At 42.5% G+C, this 20,268-nt stretch overlaps 1 protein-coding gene across 2 annotated transcripts in view; it reads right to left on the bottom strand.

The window, feature by feature from the left end:
• The window catches only part of cacna2d3a (calcium channel, voltage-dependent, alpha 2/delta subunit 3a), a 101,441-nt gene that overhangs the window by 39,629 nt on the left and 41,544 nt on the right, over window positions 1-20,268 (bottom strand). Inside the window, exons 11-26 of one of the 2 annotated variants that reach the window (XM_044038393.1) lie at window positions 19,793-19,871; window positions 14,839-14,972; window positions 12,049-12,066; window positions 9,081-9,152; window positions 8,715-8,795; window positions 6,441-6,515; window positions 5,143-5,226; window positions 4,733-4,804; window positions 4,232-4,293; window positions 4,079-4,146; window positions 3,345-3,390; window positions 2,654-2,751; window positions 2,360-2,453; window positions 2,183-2,278; window positions 1,952-2,073; window positions 530-607 (exon numbers count right to left, since the gene is read on the bottom strand). In XM_044038393.1, coding sequence (XP_043894328.1) covers window positions 530-607; window positions 1,952-2,073; window positions 2,183-2,278; window positions 2,360-2,453; window positions 2,654-2,751; window positions 3,345-3,390; window positions 4,079-4,146; window positions 4,232-4,293; window positions 4,733-4,804; window positions 5,143-5,226; window positions 6,441-6,515; window positions 8,715-8,795; window positions 9,081-9,152; window positions 12,049-12,066; window positions 14,839-14,972; window positions 19,793-19,871 — 1,279 coding nt within the window. The remainder of the gene's footprint in view (window positions 1-529; window positions 608-1,951; window positions 2,074-2,182; window positions 2,279-2,359; window positions 2,454-2,653; window positions 2,752-3,344; window positions 3,391-4,078; window positions 4,147-4,231; window positions 4,294-4,732; window positions 4,805-5,142; window positions 5,227-6,440; window positions 6,516-8,714; window positions 8,796-9,080; window positions 9,153-12,048; window positions 12,067-14,838; window positions 14,973-19,792; window positions 19,872-20,268) is intronic. The other variant, XM_044038394.1, reaches the window with a different exon arrangement.

Here is a 20,268-nt window from a genome sequence, read left to right as displayed (position 1 = left end):
GTTGTGAAGGACATAAGTACAGCTGATGGAACAGGAAAAGAAGAGACTGCCAAATAATGCACCGTTCTAAACATTCACAAACAAATTGATATACATATATAACCAGCAACAGACTGCCTGCCAAATAATGAGCTGTTGAAAACACAACCAAAACAGAACGACTGCCAAATAGTGGATACTTACACCAGGAAATTGCTTAATATACGTAATAGTGAATATATCGACAAATAAACTGACTGCCTAATAGTGAGCTGTTCTATAAATCCAGCAACAGACTAACTGCCAAATAATGATCTATTCTCCATATCAACCAAGAAACTGACCGTAAAGGTTACGGTTGGGTCAGGTTAAAGGTTAGTTAGTGGTAGTTATGGTTATGGTTATGGTTATGGTTAGAGTACGTCTCCAGGAAATGAATGCAAGACACTGTAATGTCATCTGAAGTCATGGCAAACAGACTGTGTGTGTGTGCGAGAGAGAGAGAGAGAGAGAGAGAGAGAGAGAGAGAGACACTTAGGTTCCCACTTACCCGCAGCTATGGGTGATTTCCTCTCATCCAGAAGCTGGATGGCTGTGCTGGCCAGTACCACACTCTTGTTTTCTGATCCTGAGCCACACACACACACACACACACACAGTTTGCATCATAGTCATATAATCATTTCTAACATTCTGTTCTAAAGTGACCACAGAGTGATTGGAGAGAGAAACACTGAGCAGAGTTGTGTTTCACACAGTCCTGAGAGGAAGTCAGCGCGGGTAAATAAGAGGCTTTCACATCACTGATGTAGAGCCTGAGGCCGACGAAAGACGAGAACACACTCTCCCTGTGGAGGAGAAACCAGCTAAACTGATATACATGTGTGAGTGTGTGAGTGTGTGTGTCTTTTTGGGCCGAGTCAGTGTGGAAAGGACTGAACCTCTTCCTATCGTATCTTATTACAGCCCACAGCAATCAGTCGTTTCCACAAGAACACAGTCCAGAATTAATAAGAGAGGAAGCAGAGGAAAGGATGTGTGGCGAGAGAAAACAAGCAAAAAAATTTTTTTTTTGCATAAATTTATTTGTGCTTTTGACAAACTAATCAGATTTCAAATGACCTCATGGTGGAGTCACAGAGGCGAGTTATATTTAAACAAATGGCATCGTTAGTGATGGCTTTTCTCAACTGATATCTGATTTGACTACAAATCCGGCAACAGACTGCCAAATAGTGAGCTGTTCTATACATCCACAGAGAAACTGATTCATAGTGTACTGTTCCATACATCCACAAAGAGATGGACTGCTAAATAATGAGCCATTCTTGATATCCACCAAGAACCTGACTAAGAGCTATTCTAATCCACCAAGAGCTATTCTATACATCTACCAATCGACTGACTGCCAAATAATGAGCCATTCTCTACATTCAACAAGTAACTGTCAAATAATGAGCTATTCTATACGTCCACCAACAGACTGACTGCGAAATAATGAGCTATCCTCTATATCAACCAAGAAACCGGTGGCCAAATAGTGAGCTGTTCTATAAATCCACCAACAGACTGACTGCCATATAATGAGCCATTCTCTATATTAACCAGGAAACTGACTGCCAAATAGTGAGCTGTTCTATAAATCCACCCACATATTGACTGCCAAATAATGAGCCATTCTCTATATTAACCAAGAAACTGACTGCCAAATAGTGAGCTGTTCTATAAATCCACCCACAGACTGACTGCCAAATAATGAGCCATTCTCTATATTAACCAAGAAACTGACTGCCAAATAGTGAGCTGTTCTATAAATCCACCAACAGACCGACTGCTAAATAATGAGCTTTTCTACATACTGTATCCACCAACAGACTGACTGCCAAATAATGAGCTGTTCTCTACTGTACATCAAGAAGAAGAAAACTGAAGAAACTGACTGCAGAGGGGGGAATGAAAATGTGGAAGTCACCTGTGTTGAAAGGTAGGGAGTAGACGAAAGTTCCAGGAACTTGTTCTGCCGCTCTCTTGTACCACAGGGGGAAGTGATCGGCGTTGAACACGCCCTCTTTGTCCTCAGCTGTCAGGAAGTCTCTTGAAGCAGACAGGAAGCAGAGATGACTTAAAGGTACTTTAAACCAGAGTTTATATCTGATGACGACGCTTGTAAATCAGTAGCTGGATTAGTCTTGATACAACATACTGGTTTGTGAGCTGGTCAGGAACAACAAACAGGTTGATTCTGGAGAGGCCGGTTCTTGTGCCCAGGTAAGCAATTTCTACTCCTTTATCAGAGTTCCTGTGAATTATCATACAAATACTTAACATCATAGTTGTTTTTTTTCCTGAGTAACAAGTTGACAAACAGATGAAAACACACTCAGACTTGTTGAGGACCAGGCTGGTCCAGTAAGCCTCCAACGGGGCGGTCACGACTGCATCAAAAAGAACTTCCTGAATAAGCTCCTTGTCACCTGAACAAAGCAGAAAAGTTAAATGAATCCTCTTTAAATCACTGATTCTCTTTAAAAGTGTGGTTGCGTGAGGTTCTGGCCCTGCACCGAGGCTGGGACACAAGGACACACAGACTTCAGTGACTTAACAACAAGCTTCACGTCTTTATCTCACTGTTAAACAACGTTTCACTGACGTTTGTAAACCACTCCCAACTCACATTGCAGGTGAGGTTCATAACCACCGAGGTAGAGTTTGATGGCCTCTATCTGGGACAGGTAACGATGTTCTGGGTGCTCGTCAGTGTTGCAGTAGGTCCTTTAAACACACATTTGGTAAAATGATCGTTAACTCTTTCAACGCTTTACTTTTCAGAGCTGATTCTTACGTCCTGTTTTCACCTGAGTGGGTTTTTCCTTCTGTTAACAACAAGTAAACTAAAATAATCAGACACAGTGGAACAGATTTTGGTACGTGTGTGTGTGTGTGGGATCAGATTCCTTCATCCAGATCTGATCTAGATTATGGATTTGTAACATGGTTCAGTCCAGTTTGTCATGATTATGTAAAGATGGTGCGAGCTGTAAGAAGGTAAAGTTCTGGATCCAGTGATATTTCAGGTGCTGCTTTGTGAAGTTTCAGTCTTGGAGAAGCTCTTTACTCTCTGACGGTTCTTGTTTGTCAGTTTTAAATTTGATTAAAAGCTTCTGCAGACGTGGATTCAGGAGAATTAGCTTGACAAGCGTTTACTGTCATTTGTTTGGATGTTTCTTCCACGAGTCATCATGTCCACGTCCTGCAGAGCCTCACGCTGCTGTCTCTCTGTCTCTCTGTCCTACACTACAAGTGTGTTTCAGATCCGGACTCACGGTGGTGTCACATGATGACGTGGTGTCACATGATGTTCTTACCACTCGTCTGCCAGCGCCACATCAGGATGCTCCAGGTCGTGAAGTCCTGTAACGACAAGAGAGCGAGTGTATCGCAGAGAGAAGAGCTCTGCGTGTGAACTCATGCACCTCACACACACACACACACACACACACACACACACACACACACACACCACACACACACACACACACACACGCTGGGGCTGAAAATGTGTTTTCTGAACGGACGTGACAGGTCTGATTAGATCAGGAAGAGCCAAGTCATGCTCAGAGGGTTTTCCTCTTGATGGACATGTTTGGAGAACACAACACACACACACACACACACACACACACGCACCGCGTCGTGAATATTAACATGCATGAGTCTTGACATAAAAATAGACACAGAGACTCTGTCGAGACGAGGAGAAGCACGGAAACCCTTTGACCTTTAACTTCCTGACCTGAATGTGTGTGTGAGTAAAGGTAATTCTTCTTCACTGTGTGTTCACATGTGTTCAGGTGTTTGAAACCGTGGCTCCCCGTCTACGACGCGCCACAGCAACGACTGTAAAGACCCGGTTTGACTTGACCTTTAACCCCATCCAGAGAGTGGGAGCTGTTCGAAGAGTCCTGTAAATGTGTGTCACTGTGGGTGTGACGCTCAGGCGGGCGATGTTTGATTTGTGCTGGAGCTCAAACACCGCGGTTTTCATCCCAGCGAGAGTTCAAAGACGAGAGATCACGGCAAACGGAAGCAACTTCCTCACCTTCCTCCACTGTGACGTTCCCTCTGAAGAAGAACTTCCCGTGGCCTCTGGACAGAGCCACTCCCAGACTGTCGATATAAAAACAACAACAACAACAACAATCAGTGGTCATTGTTGTGTGGAAGAAACAGGAAATGGGCGGCGGCGTCTCACCTGAAAGGAGTTCCCTGGATGTCTGTGTAGTAATAATCATTGTGCAGCACCAACACACGTTTCTGAGACACAGGAAGAGACACAGGAAGAGACACAGTGAGACACAGTGAGACACAGTGAGACGAGGCTGTCAGGCTATTCCCTGGACTCTGGCTCCATCTAGTGGACAACAGCGTCCATGCTTCACGACTGGTCACAGAAGAGATGGATGTGCTGCTGTGAGAGTTTGAATCAGGAGAGTGTGTGTGTGTGTGTGTGGGGGGGGGGTACACACACACACACACACACACGCACACACACACACACACCCACACCCACACACACACACCTGGACACCGCTCTGTTTTTCACAGGCAAATAATAAAAGAGAATCACTGCTGCTGTGTCTCTACTGTATTAAGCAACATGTGCATGGTGAAGATAAGGGGCTCTAACACACACACACAGACACACACACATGCGCGCACGCACACACACGCGTCCGTCCGTGCGTGTCCTCACCCCTTTGTCGATGCTCTTCTTCACCTCCATGGAGAACGTCCCCGTCTTCCTGTTGACCATCGCGTTTCTCAGCTACAAACAACAACAACAACAACTGTGATTAAAGGCAGCGTTTAGACTGAATCCAGGTCACTGTTGTTTGTCATGTTCTCACTCCTCTGCACCACAGCAGCAGTTTCAGCTCCCAGCTGTCGGGGTTGCTGGTTCGACGCTGCTTTCATCAGTGACTCTGTGTCAGTCTGCTTCCAAACATCCTCCACTCACAAAACCATACGACCGATTTCACATAAAAACCAAGCACTCGTGCGTCATTTCGGTTAAAATCAAGGTTTTTGTCGAGTGACTTTGGTGCAGGGGAGTGAGCAGAGTCACAGAGTGATTATGATCACATGGATTTCATTGTTTCTCACCATGTCGTCCTTGTCCTCCCACTCCACCTCAGACAGATCCACGCTGCTGTAGTTGGGTTTCCTGCGCTTTTTGCCGTCTCCGTACTGAACAACACACACAGACACAGAGAAAGAACTTGTTTGTTTTTAAACTCCGAGCTTTTTTCTATGTTAAAACCTACACTTTATACAGAAGCTATGTGTAACAGCGTCTTATATCTATTTCAGCACCACTTAGACAATCTGATAAAAAAAAAACACAATGAAAATTTCACCCTTAACTATAAAAACACACCTGAGCAAAAAGTCCTCACAATGTTTAAGATCAGATTGAATTTGTGAAATTTGGAAATATTTGTGACTTCTGCACAAATACTGCTGTTTTATATCACGAGTAAAAATGTGAAGTAAAATAAATCAGAACTTTGACACTTGTGAATTATTCCCATGGAAATTTACCAAAGGTGCACGAAGAGCGCAGTCAGTGATCGAGCGAAGAGCGATTAAATAACGCGTGAGTCACGTTACTCTCGTTCTCCATGTGATTGATTTGGACACGTGTGTGTGTGTGTGTGTGTGTGTGTGTGTGTGTGTGTGTGTGTGTGTGTCAGCCTCCCACCTCTCATTAGCTGTTTAACACTGATCATTAGTGTCTTTAATTAGACCGCCGTTAAAACCATCTGTCTGTCTCACTGTCTCTTCTCCGTTTCTCCTCCTTTCATCCCTCCACTCCGTCACTACTCTGCTCCTCCCCTGTCCCCCCCCGTCCTCTTGTGAGAGCAGAGAGTACAATAGAGTTAATCACAGCCATTCAGGTGCCGTATCTCTGTGTGTGTTTGTGTGTGTGAACACACACAAACACACACAGACACACACAAACACACACAGTTACTGTGTAAATCAACATCAGCGACCGAGCCAAGAGTGAGCAGCAATCAGACGATTGTACAAAACAAAGGAAACGTGACAAGTGAGTGCGGCTGTGTGTGTGTTGGAGCTGTTGATCCTCTGCTGCCTCCATCACTAAGTTCTAATGTCTGATTTTGTCACTTCAGTGTTTGAAATCCTTTGTTCAGAGTGACCTCAGTGACACAAAGTGACCACACGAGGCAGCAGAGGAGCAGCAGCTAAAATCACTCATTTTCTCTCTGGACTTTGGTGTGTGAGAGTGAGTGGTTTACAAACTCACAGTGAGACATGAACAGAGACTTTATAGATCCACACCTGTCAGTAAAACACACAACCTCAGGAAACCTCGACGCTCCCTGAAACGCAGTCAAACTTCTGTGTGTGTGTGATCACATGATCACATGACTCACCAGCGGACGCAGATCTGGGTGCGTGAGGATGTAGCCGTTGTTGGTAATTGCAAAGGCGTAGCCGTGAATGCCCAGCTATTCACAAAACACAAAAACACACACATGACAATTCTGCAGCTCATTGTAGCGTTTGTGCTAAACTGTACCTGCAGTCATGTGTTCACACACGGAAACAAAACATTCACCTTCATATCCATGAATGAAGAGGGACAAGTTAGCAGTGGGGACGTGACGGGGACGTGACGGGGACACTATCAGGACGCGTACGTACACAAAATGTGTATAATTTTCTTCTCGTCATGACTGTCAGGACGCTCTGATGTTAGTCCAGATTAAAAACGAACAGAAATCTGATGTTTAACATTTAACAGGGTTTATTACTTACTGTATACTTACTCATAGATATGTTTGTATGTGTGTGTAACTGTTTTAACGCTTACTAGTACGAATAATAATAATATTCACTAACAACTCATATTTCACGACATTCACAAAGAACATATTGTAACGCAACGTAACGTAACGTCATGTGATGTAATGTGATGTAATGTACAGTAATGTGATGTGATGTACTGTACTGTAATGTGATGTGATGTAATGTGATATAATGTAATGTGATGTAATCTGATGTAATGTGATGTACTGTAATGTACTGTAATGTAATGTGATGTAATGTAATGTAATGTAATGTAATGTACTGTACTGTACTGTACTGTAAATGTAAATGTAATGTGGATGTAATGTGATGTAATGTATAAAATAATGATGATGTAATGTGATGTGATGTGATGTAAATGTGATGTAATGTGATGTAATGTGATGTAATGATGATGTGATGTAATGTAATGATGTAATGATGATGTGATGTAATGTAAATGTAATGATGTAATGATGTAATGTGATGTAATGTGATGTAATGTAATGTAATGTGATGTAATGTAATGTGATGTACTGTAATATAATGTACTGTACTGTAATGTACTGTAATGTGATGTGATGTACTGTAATATAATGTACTGTACTGTAATGTACTGTAATGTGATGTGATGTGATGTAATGTAATGTAATGTGATGTAATGTGATGTAATGTAATGTAATGTGATGTAATGTGATGTAATGTGATGTAATGTAATGTAATGTGATGTGATGTACTGTAATATAATGTACTGTACTGTAATGTGATGTGATGTAATGTAATGTAATGTAATGTGATGTAATGTGATGTAATGTGATGTAATGTGATGTGATGTAATGTGATGTAGTGTAATGTAATGTGATGTTCACAAAGACAATTCAAAGAAAAGTGTCTCAAACACAGACGCACAGTCTTTACAGATACAGTTTGTAAATCATGTCCAATTTTCAGTCAAATAGACGATAAAAGCAGGGCTTGTTTGTGGGCGTGGCCATTGTGTGATTGGCAGCTTGTAGCATCCAATGGGTATGTGCAACAGACGAGCTTTCAGTTCGGGTCCAATCCCCACCCCAACAAAATGACGGGTTGAGTCGGTTTTCTAGTCAAAGGATTCCAAGATGGCTGCCATTTTTACAAAAACTAATACTTTTACTACCATTTCTACAAATACTTTTACTGCCATTTCTACAAATACTTTTACTGCCATTTCTACACATACTGATACTTTTACTGCCATTTCTAAACATACTGATACTTTTACCTTTTACTGCCATTTCTACACATACTGATGCTTTTACTGCCATTTCTACACATACTGATACTTTTACTGCCATTTCTATAAATACTTTTACTGCCATTTCTACAAATACTGATACTTTTACTGCCATTTCTACACAAACTGATACTTTTACTGCCATTTCTATAAATACTTTTATACAAATTTACTGCCATTTCTACACATACTGATACTTTTACTGCCATTTCTACACATACTGATACTTTTACTGCCATTTCTACACATACTGATACCTAAATCAGTCTGTTGAGAGCTGTGTTCTGTGTTGAGTGATTTTCCGTGTACTTCTCTGAGTACTGACCATGCTGCTGCGTTCATGTCCGGCATTAAAACGTGTTTTCTGTGATGGGATTCACTCACAAAGCTCCTGATCACCTGCATGTACAGGTGCAAATACACCGGAGATGCGTCTCATACAGATAAATAAATCAAAATGATCAGGTTCTCAATAGTATTTCAATTTGAGTGAAAACATTTCTGTCCTCTGGGGCATGACAGAAAATAATAGAGAACCACTGATCTAAGGCCAGGTGTGAAGGAGCCTCCATGTTGGTTGAAGTACCTTGTATTTGGGAATGGTCTTGAGCAGCTCGGACACAGGCACGTCTGTCCCCACCACACCGAGGAGGATGCCGCGGTTTCTCTGTGGACGTGTTTGAGAGGTTGATGTAAAACAGTCTCACACACACTTTCATAAACAGTTTTCCATTAGTGACGCTCTGATGTTTCCTAATTTACAGACTCCAATCAAACTGGAATTAGTGTCTATCAAACACCAACATAATGAACCATTATTTCACAATTTGCATCTCTTCTCTCTGAATCTCGTTATGCTGGAAGTGATTACATCCTTTTTCTTTTTTCTTTAATTAAAGCTGCGGGAAGAGAAGTTGTGAAACAGAGTTTTTCTCGCGCAGTGTGAACTCACCGTCTCGTTCTTGGTACTGAACACTGGCATCGCCACCGTGGTCATCAGGACTGGACCTTGACCGTCGTCCAGCTGTGTCACGTGATAGAATGAGGAGAAACAGGGAAGTCAATGACGTTTAATAACACTGGTTTATTCATGCTGATTAAATATTTGCAAAACTATGAGTGAAATAGGTTCATTAGCATTAGCATTCGCGCTCCCACAACAGTTGTGTGTGTGTGCGACGTCACAACTCCAGGACCAAAGTGGCCCTCGTTCTTCAGATGATTCAAAAACAAACTTCAGCAGACGATGAATGATGATGTCACAGTGAACTTCTGCATCATCACATCATTACAGATGACCCTGACTCGTGTCCACCCGGGGGACGAGTGTCCTTTAAACCTGTGCTTCATTATCCTGACCCAGGAGAGGATCCCAGCGGGGTCGCTCTTCAAAGACTCATCATACAAAACCTGCGACCTACAAAGCAAGGTCAGGGTTTACCTGAGCTAAATCTGCATCATCAGTGCTCGTGTGCTTTTGTCTGCATCAGTCAGAGTAAAAGAGAATGTGAGTCCTTCCTCACGCTCAGGGTCAAAGAATAAAAAACTCAGAAACAATTCGGACATTTGAAAACGTACTGAATCAAATTTCCTTTGTAACACAGGCGAAGACAACGAGAGAAACAGCAGAATCCACACGGACTCCCTCGGCTTAACAAATAATACATGGATTTAAATGGATCGTTGAAAGACCTGGACCGGTGCTTGAAATTGTCGCCACCGAGTGTAACTTCACTTCAATCCCTGCTTGTTTACTGGGACAAGAACATTAGTCCAGTTCATGTGTTCACACTTCTTCCTGGATATAAGGATAACTCTGTCGCGCTGTGACAGTCCGTACGACTCAGATTTGGACAAGAAATGAGAGGACGTGTGTTTGAGGGAAATGACCTCGATGATATCTCCATCTTTGTTGCTGAGACAAAGACACTGAGCTTGCTGTCGGTGTTTGTTGAAGCCTGCAGGAGACACTGGGAGACACTTTTTCTGCACCCATTCATTCATTCATTCATTTTTTCCCGCTTTATCCGCGTGGCCGGAGACGATCCCAGCTGACAGCTGAAGGCGGGGTTTACCCTGCACAGGTTCCCTGTCCATCACAGAAACATTCACTCCCACATTCACACCGACGAGCAATTTGGAGAATCCAATGAACCTCCGCATCAGAACCCAGAAGAAACCCACGTGATCGGGCCCCTCATTCTGACCCCAGTCTGTTTGCTGCGAGGCAACAGTGCTCGCCACTATTCCACCATGTGGCCTCTGTGCACGGATGTTCTGGGATTATCTACGACTGGAGCTTAAGTTTTGTTCAGGCTGACAGAAAACAATTCATAACCTTGACATGTTTGGACCACAGCCAGCAGGGGGCGTATAAAAAAAACCCAAAAAGACCTTTTTGGACGGAGGTCTCAGTTCCCTCAATCAGAACCAGGACTTTAGGTCTGGAGTTCTTATTCTTCCTGCTCCCTTTCATCATCAGAAGGTAAATCTACTGTCTCGTCTTTTCCTTTGACTTCTTACTCACTTCCTCTCACTGTCCTTACACTTGTCCTCAAACACACCTCCTCTCTCTTCCACCCTCTTTTCCCTCCCCCACCTCCACCCTCCCATCACCGCGAGCTCCAGTGTCAGCTCATGTAACAGAGAGGGAAACAAAGCCAAATGATCCGGAGAATGATGGATGATGCTGGAGGTGAGGAGGAGAATGGGAGGAGAGCAGCAGCAGAGGAAGAGTAGACCACTGTTACTCCAATAATAATGATTCATCTGACATCATTAATATGACGTTTATTAGCAGATTTGGTGATTTGGCTTTTAAACAAGTGAATGATTTCAGATCACTGTTGTCACAGGCCGCAGGTTCTATGCTAAGGCTAACGACCGTGTCTCAGTCCGGTTTCACTCAGCAGAAGAAGCATGTTGTGATGTGACTGTGTGACTGTGTGACTGTGTGACTGTGTGACCCCGACCAGTGCCTCCCGTTCACAAACACAGTCGCAGACAGCCAGGACTCGCACACACTCACGCTGATGAAGCACAGGCAGCACAAACTCTGTCGTCCAACAACAACCACGTCTGATAGAGGTGTGTGATACGGAGAAACCGTCCTGAACACTAGAATCATCTCTGACTCAGGTCAACTTAAACTCATCTGTCTTCAAGAGCATCTTCTGTCCTAGCTAGCACTCACCTTAGCCCCTCCCCTGCACCGTAGCCCCTCCCTAGCCACGCTCACCCTCTTGTGGAAGTTCTTCTATGGAGCTTAGTTCTCTCTTGTGAGTCATTTGGATAAAAGCGTCGGCTAAATGCTTAGATGTAAACGTGTAATGGACTATCTTAAACCGCACCTCCCTAACCCTTAGTGATTAGTGGCTCGGGAACTGCTCGTCCCACTCTTGTACAAAAAGACTCATTTAGTAAATGTTTAGGTTAAAAAAAGTAACTAAAATGTGTCTTAAAACATCTTCAGTCATCTGTGTTCTCTGTCTTAAGTTAACAACAGTCGTCTGATGGTAACGTGGATGTTGTTTCAAACACAAATGTGTGTGAGATGCAGAGAATAAAATGTCTTTTCATACAGTTATTAATTCTTCTTCTTTAACATATCATAGTTATTTCTCTGAAGATAAAAACCTCCACTTGTTTTGTTTAATCACAGCTTAAATACGGGGAAATCATTTTTTGTCAATATCACACACCACTAACTGTTGGAAATCAGGCAGTTGACGAGCAACATACTGCACACGACACCGTCAAACACCATGGGTCAGTGTCGGTCACCAAACTCAAACGCCTGCAGCTCACATCACATCACATCACATCAGAGGCCAAAATGCACATGCAGAAAAACAAATGCACACCAGGGTGAAAACACAGCGACGGCCTCAAGCCAGGCTTTGATTTGAGTTTAGTTTTACCTGTTGTGCTTGGGGGAGCTAAAGAGAGCAGATCAGTGGAGGAGGAGGAGGAGGAGCAGAGAGGAAAAGATGGGAGGAGACAGAGTCAGTACTTTGGTGTCATGAAGAGTCACAAAGTCCTTCAGTGGATTTTTCCACTGAGCGGAACTGCAGCTGCAGCGGATGCATCGACTTTAAGGCTGCAACGAACCATTATTTCCATAATCGATGAATCGTTTGGTCCGAAAAACGTCAGAAAATATCAGAAAATATTGATCAGTGTTTGTCAAACATGGACACGATGATGTTCTCAAATGTCTCATTTTTGTCCACAAACCAAAAATGATTCAGTTTTTAAGAATTTCTTTGTTTTATGGAGCAAAGAAACCTCCAGCTGCGCCTTACAGTTACAGTATATGCTGATGATACTGTTTTTATGTACATATATATGTATATGTATATATGTACATATATACATACATATATATGTATATGTACATATACATATATATATGTATGTATATGTACATATATACATACATATATACATATATATGTATATGTACATATACATACATATGTATGTATATGTACATATATACATATACATATATATATATATATATACACATATATATGTATATGTATATATATATATGCAGGCTGCACTAATAAATGACTACTGCCATTAATCTGTAGAATATTTTCTCAATTTATTGATGAATTGTTTGGTTCATAAAAATATTGATCAGTGTTTGACAAACTCTGGTTCTCAAACCAACATGATTCAGTTTGAATGACTTTTTTGTTTTAAGGCGCAAAGAAACCAGGAAATATCCACATTTTAGAGGATCCATTTTTAGTCATCGATTAATCGAATAATCGTTGCAGCCCTAATTGACTTTGACTGCAACTTCAAAAATATGGACAGGGTCAATGACAGGAGAGGAGGAAACAAGCTGGAACTGCTGAGTCACTGCTGAGTCACTGCTGAGTGCATACACTTTGACTGTGATGAAGGGACTGAAGGAAAATGAAAGGAAAAGAAAAGAGCGATGATGAACAGGATTTGATTTGTGCTGAGTGATGATCAATCACGACTACATTTACAATTTTTACAAAATGATGAGATACAAAGTTGACATTATCTCATAATTTAGACTTTTTCTGTTTAAATGGTTCAATTACTAAATGTTTTTACTAGAAAATAGATAAATATGTAATAAATCAACTGATTGATTGAGTCTGAGTGTAAGAATATTCAGTATATATTATATACATCACAAATAAGATGAATCTACATAATATTTAAAATATGTTAAAGTTTTGGTTAAAATGTTCCTCTGCAAATGTGCTTTATTTTAATATCACATTATATTCACGGCTTTAAAATAGTCCTGTCCTTGTACTCGCCTTAAACAAGTGAATTTCTCCTCAAAAACAAAAAGAACCAAAATAAGAATCTAAAAAATACCACTGAACAATCAGGATCGATGTTCCATTAAAAGCTTAAATAAAACCCATGTGTAACTTTAGAAACAGCTGCTGTTCAAACTCCATGGACACAAAATATAACTGAGCATGAAACAGATTATTTTTAAATCTCCACCACAGATGCGTTAAGAATGGACAGGGATGAAATTATCTGATTAAAAAACACTTTTTACTCTAATAAATACAAATCAATGCCACTTTATAGAACCCATGTAGTATAATACAGGGTTCCCACACCTTGATTGACATCAAATTCAAGGACTTTCCAGGAACCAATTCCCTCAGAATGTGCAGCAGCTCTGCATCTGGACAAGTGATTGTCCTCAAAGTCCGTCTTTGTCTTTTGTCTTTGGTGAGACAGAGATTTCCCAGACATCACGTCGCCATTTTCTCTCTCTTTCTTAACTTTACTCGCTCATTGTTCTGCACGGAATCTCACGTCAGCGGCGGAGAGAGAGACAGTGGACAGTGAGTCATGATGTCTCCACGTCTGTCCTGCGTCGTCAACGCAGGGCGTCAAACAGTAGGTGTCACAAACAAGGGAGACATTTACCTAAACATCAACTTCACTTCTTTACTGCACAACATTCAAGCACTTTCAAGGACCCATGTCTGTTTAGGGTGATTTTCAAAACCTTTCAAGGATTTCAATGACCCATGTCTATTGAGGATGATTTTCAAAAAGTTTCAAGACCTTTGAATTTTTTTAATTCACAAACTTTCAAGGATTTCAATGACTCATGTCTATTAAAGATGATTTTCAAAAAGTTTCAAGGCCTTTGAATTTTTTTAATTCACAAACCTTCAAGGATTTCAACGACTCATGTCTTTTTTGGGTGATTTTCAAAAACTTTCAAGGGCCTTGCATTTTAGGTGGGTTTTTTTTCAAATTTGCATTCAAGGATTTCAAGGACCTGTGGGAACCCTGATAATAGCCCAAAATAAGAATAGCTGCTAATGTTGGTGTGCAGTCATTTGTGAGTAAATGCTGATTCTATCGATATTTATTGTGTGTGTGTGTGTGTTGGTAATGGTACAATCGGAACTCACCAATGTTCTACTAAAGCTACACAGCTCCCAAACACACACAGGAGGCTCATTGACTTAATGGCTCCATCTGCTGCGAACAAACTCTTTGACGCATTCACAGTGAGCGACGCGCTGTAAACATGTTACTGCCTTCTTATCCACACTTCCTTCCACTGGATTAAACGCTGAAAATGCACAAGTTTACTCTTTTAAATTGGCTTCATCGTTCAAGGGTACAGGACCCACAATGCACTGGGGCACGTGCGATCGGAGGGGACAGTCACTCACGGTGTTGTCGATGTAGGCCTCGGTCCACACCGTGTCGTGCTCCCGGTCGATCACCTTGGGACGACTCAGCACGTGAAGATACTCCATCACGTTCTCCTGAACATCTGCCAACGTGGAAATCTGCGTGAAGTAGCCTGGTGGACAGAGAGGGGATTACAGGAGAGAGAGGTTATTTCAGACATACATACAACCTTTATCTGGAGATAAAACCTCTCGTGAAAGTTCTAGATATATACAGAAAATAAAATGTGACGCCTGAAACACGCCTGGAAAGAGTTAGAAGGGTTCTGGAAGGTTCCACCGTTAGTCTGGAAACAGGAGAGGAAATGAATCTTTAAACGACTACTAAACATGATGATGACCTGGATGACTGAGAACCTTCAGCGACGGGAATGAAAACTGGGTTCTGAGGGAACATCGTAGCCTGGCTCATTTGAGAAAAAGGAGGCGTGACCAACAACAGAGGTAGTTGAAAATGCCTCAACTGGATAGACCCACAACCAACCAGACCCATCGTACAGATGACGTATGCAGAGCAACGGGGAGCGCATTTTTCCAGGACCACAACATCATGGCTCATCAAATCACTGGCCGAGTCAGCTAGTTTCACCCAAGCTAGGAGCATCTACCAAAGAAGCGTTGGACTCCTAAAGCAAGGAAGGGGCGTGGCTCACCACTTCCTACTGTCACTCGGCTCAAAAACTAGATTGCAAAAAAAACAGCTTGGCCAACATCTGCGGCAAATAATATCGTGAAAAGTTTCAGGAAATCAAAGAAGAGCAGAACGCACCACTGAGTGACATCAGGAGTCCCTAAATCAAATCTGCAAACCTGTGTCACATCCAGCATCAGCTCAGATATCTGTTCAGCTCGGTCACAGAGCACAGAAGCTTGTGTGGCAGCTCGCAGGTATTTGCTTGGTGAAGCAGACGGAGCACATAGAAGCGATAGCTGCACAATTCCCTGCGGCGCTGTACGAGTGAGTGCAGACCAGCATGGTTCTGTGAAAGGGGAAGTGCTATGGAAATGTAACAGAAAATCCCATCTCAGTTAAACCAAATGTGATGCCATTTCCCACAGCGTTAATGCCGCCATTATGATGCTAATGTGCAGGAAGGAATATACGACAAGGATGCAACTGACTCCTAACTTGACCTGAAAGTGGATTTGCACTGAAAATTACAGCAATTTTGAGCCGTGGCCACCAGGGCAACAAATGGTCTCCACAAAAATGACACATGACCTGTGAGTCACCGTGGTCACCTAGCAACCCCTCACCCTGCTGATGGATGTAACACCTGCTGCTATCAGCCTCCAGAGAATCTGACTGATTTTACAACTTTTCTGAAGAGAAATGTTTGTACGTTCTTGTCATCGCCTCGTGACCTGATGATGTCACACGTTCACTTCATTTGGAGCGCTTTGTTCCGCTCATAAATGACCGCCACAGGGAAATGAATGGGTAAGATTGAATTATGTTGCTCCAACAGACGGAAACACTCCCATTATCACATGATGGTCATTATTACTAATGTTATTAGTTACTTCTGTGCCCACACACACTTTCCAGAAGAAAAACTCAACCAATGTTTCCTGCATGCGTCTCCATGCTGCAATGTTCCATAGTTTTAAAAAGGTATAAACAAAAGGTAGTGATGACTTTTCATCACGTTAGACCATGATCCTGTGAGCTTTCAATGGGAAACTGGAAGACATGTCAGACTGGGAACTGTCTGGAAGGATGCAGGATCACTGGATGTCTCCTTGTAGCTTGAGGACAGAAGGACACATGTGGCACATTTGAAGGGGACTTTGAAGTAGGACGGCCGAGTCGAAGAGCAGTGACAAGATAATCCTTCAAATGCAGCCTCTGGAGGATGCAACCTTTGGATCGAGAGACAGTCGTGGACTGCACTTCAATTCACCAAGTATTTGGCCTACATATAGTTTCAGTAACCGACACAAGGGGAGACAGAGACCACTCAGAGAGTGCTCAGAGAGCGCAGACCTGGCACGGTTCAGATTGGTACAGTTTTGTTCAGTTTAGTACAGTATGGTTCAGTTTAGTACAGTATGGTTCAGTTTAGTACAGTATGGTTCAGTTTGGTACGGTTTGGTTCAGTTTGGTACGGTTTGGTTGGTTCAGTTTGGTTCCGTTTGGTACTGCTTGGTTCTTTGAGTACGGTTTGGTTTGGTTCAGTTTAGTAGTTTGGTACAGTTTGGTTCAGTTTGTTTTGTACAGTTTGGTACAGTTTGGTTCAGTTTGGTACAGTTTGGTTCAGTTTAGTTTGGTTCAGTTTGGTACGGTTTAGTTTGGTTCAGTTTGGTACGGTTTAGTTTGGTTCAGTTTGGTACGGTTTGATACAGTTTACAGCAACCCTTTTTCTTCCTCTTTCTTCCTTCATTTACACTGATTGCAGGTTTTTCTGTCGCCCAATCAGCTGACTTTTGTGGGTGGAACCAATCTAGCTCCGCCCTGACTGTGCCATATCATTTGACTCTGATACCTCAAGGGAAAGAAACTGTTGGTAAGGGCTGTTTATTTTGGTACTATTCGTCATGGAAATGCAAAATACTATGTACCGTACTAAGCAGAACAATACCACCTAGTGGAAACACAGCTTTTGTCACCAGTGTTTCATAATCACCCTGAAACCATCCCAAGATTTACAAATCTGAACTTACTGCGATGGTCGAGGCTCTGATCCTGCACATAGCAAATTTGGTTTTGACAGAGATACTAAATTTATGGGAACATGGACGATCACCCATCCGTCGACTGATCCATCAAACACTGTAAACGAGAAGTTGATGAACTCTGAAACTGTCTCACAAATTGGTTTGTTGTTGGTAATTGTGTTGAATTCTTCTTCTTCTGTGTGGATTCAGTCTTTGGCTTTGCTCTTCAAAAGCGATAAACACTGGGAAAGACATTCACAGCCAACAGGAGACGGTCCTGGATCCTGGCTTCACAACTACAGAGGAAGTACAATTACCCAAGTCAACTTACTGAATTATCCAGCGTGTTTCCCCGGCTGTGTCCTCACACAGACTCCAGATGTTTGCAGAGAATCTCTGATGAAGAAGCTGGCAGGAGTGACTTTTGCACATGTGCAGCTTTCTAGACAGTTTCAGGAAAAAGACTGGACTTAAGAATGGCTGGAGGGCAAGGCAAAAATCTGAAAAATAATTTCAGCAGGTTTATTTTCAGATGACACTAACATGAAAGGGTGAAGAAAAGGAAAGAATCCCAAGCACATGACGGATTTTCATTCTAGGATACGTTCACCAGTTCCATCAAAGAACACGCACACACAGCGCCGGCCGCCTCGGTCTCACTGCATCATCCATCACAGCCGTGAGTGAAGAACGACTGGAAGGCCGAGGTCGTCCTTCGCGCTGAGCTACAAGGGCCGGTGAGACGAAGAATAAGTGGCTCCTGCTCCCAGTGACACGCTGCACCTGTCTTACATACAGGACAGGACAGCTCAGCGCGGCTGGGTCACCAACAGGCCACTGATATATTTTTAAAGGACCTTGGTGTTGGTGACATGTCAGCAAAAACACATACAAGGTGCCCTGGAACATGTAAATAATAGATGGAGCTGGTGGAGGTTGAACATAGGAGGCAAAGTGCGTGGACACCCGTACTAAGAACATTTGTGTATAAGTCCTGTACTTACGCAACAAGAACACAGACATGTGGTTTTTTACCCAGGTGGCAAAAAGAAGGAGATCAAAGTAAGTTCTTAGTTCACTTTTAGGGACTATGACAAAGTCAAGACCTCATCTAATAGCAAGACCAAGATCTGAGTGTGTCTGAGAGCCACAAGACCAAGATCAAGACCATGACCATGACCAAGACCAAGACCAAACAAAGTCAGGACGAAGACCAGAATGACCTGAGACAAAAAGGAGTCAAGTTCTGGCCAGGACATTTTCATGAGAAACTCAAGTACAGAACTCCTGGGAAGTCCTCATAGGGGATGAAAATATTAACCACGCCCACTTCACATTTCTGGCCAATCACACAATAGTTGTCCGACGCCACACAAGAAAAACGTTCTGACCAGACGACGCGTTGACAACAAGCTGCAAGAACTCCCAAACGGGGGCAGCAGGAAAAGAATGACGTCATTCATTTCTCGCTGCACTGGGAGCCAATCACAGTTGACTTACGGGTGAAAGGCGGAGTCACATCCTGAACAGGTAACAGGTAGGGTTCTCACACTCTGGCCCGTAGCACGTCTGTCCAGCAATTTCATTGGATATTAATTGGTGTAATGACCTTTAAAATTATTATCAAAGAGGTATTTCCATTTTATTTGGACCAGGTTTTGGTCTCCATGAGGACTACTGGTCCTGACAGGGATTGGTGTTTATGACAGAGAACTAACACACACACACACACGAGGAAACCTTGCATAGACATAATGTATTCTCTATCTCTTTACCCTAAAAAAGGGCTTAAACCTGAAAAAACTTCCCCACGATGACAGGTTTGTATGTTTTATTTGGTCCCCACGAGGGCAGACACACACACACACACACACACACTTGTGTGACCTATGCTTGGCGTGTCTTATCTGTGGCAGCCTGAGGAAATGGATCCAGACCATCTCTGTCACCACCGTCCAGCTAAATATAGAAGCTGAATGAAAGTGTCTCTGCACATGGAGATGACCACACACACACACGCACGAACACGCAAGCACACACACACACACACACACACACACACACACACACACACAAAGAGCAAAAAGATGAATCTGTGTGTGTGTGTGTGTCACGGCTCATTAGCATTAGCATGTGTGTGTGACAGCAGGCAGCTGGTTTCAGTTTCACACACCAGACCAGTGTGCGCGTGTCTGTGTGCGTGTGTGTGCGTGCGTGTGCATGTGTGTGTATGTGCGTGTGTGCATGTGTGTGTGTGTGCACGCTAACATCCCACCTTTGTTAGCACATGCCATCCATTTGAGATTATCTGCGAAGGCCGACTCTCGACCAATCAGGTACGGGAATATGCGGACCTGTGAAGAGACAACAGATAACTTCAGTCAGTCATTTTAATCACACACACACACACACACACACCATCATAAAGAAGAGATAACAGTGTGAATCCTCAGTGCTTATCTCTTCTCTCTGTTTAACAGACTCCATTAGGGATTAATAAAAGTTTCTTTTTGGTTTCTTCGATGTTTATAAGTATTGTTTTTGTGTATTGTTTGCTTGTTTGCAGTGGTGTTATTGCAATAATAAAAATAATATTTTATATGCCTTATTATTAGTATTATTAGTAGTAGTATTAATATTACTACTAATAATAATAATAATCTAAATCATGAACCTGAACTTGTGTTTTTCAATCCTGACAACCTTCTCAACCCAAAACTGCCAGAACTGTTTTTTTGCCCAGTGGTGCTC

This window comes from Solea senegalensis, linkage group LG11, assembly GCF_019176455.1.
Source record: "Solea senegalensis isolate Sse05_10M linkage group LG11, IFAPA_SoseM_1, whole genome shotgun sequence".
NCBI classification, from domain to species: domain Eukaryota; kingdom Metazoa; phylum Chordata; class Actinopteri; order Pleuronectiformes; family Soleidae; genus Solea; species Solea senegalensis.
The sequence above is the reverse complement of the archived record's forward strand: the minus strand, read 5'-3'. Positions and strand labels throughout refer to the sequence as shown.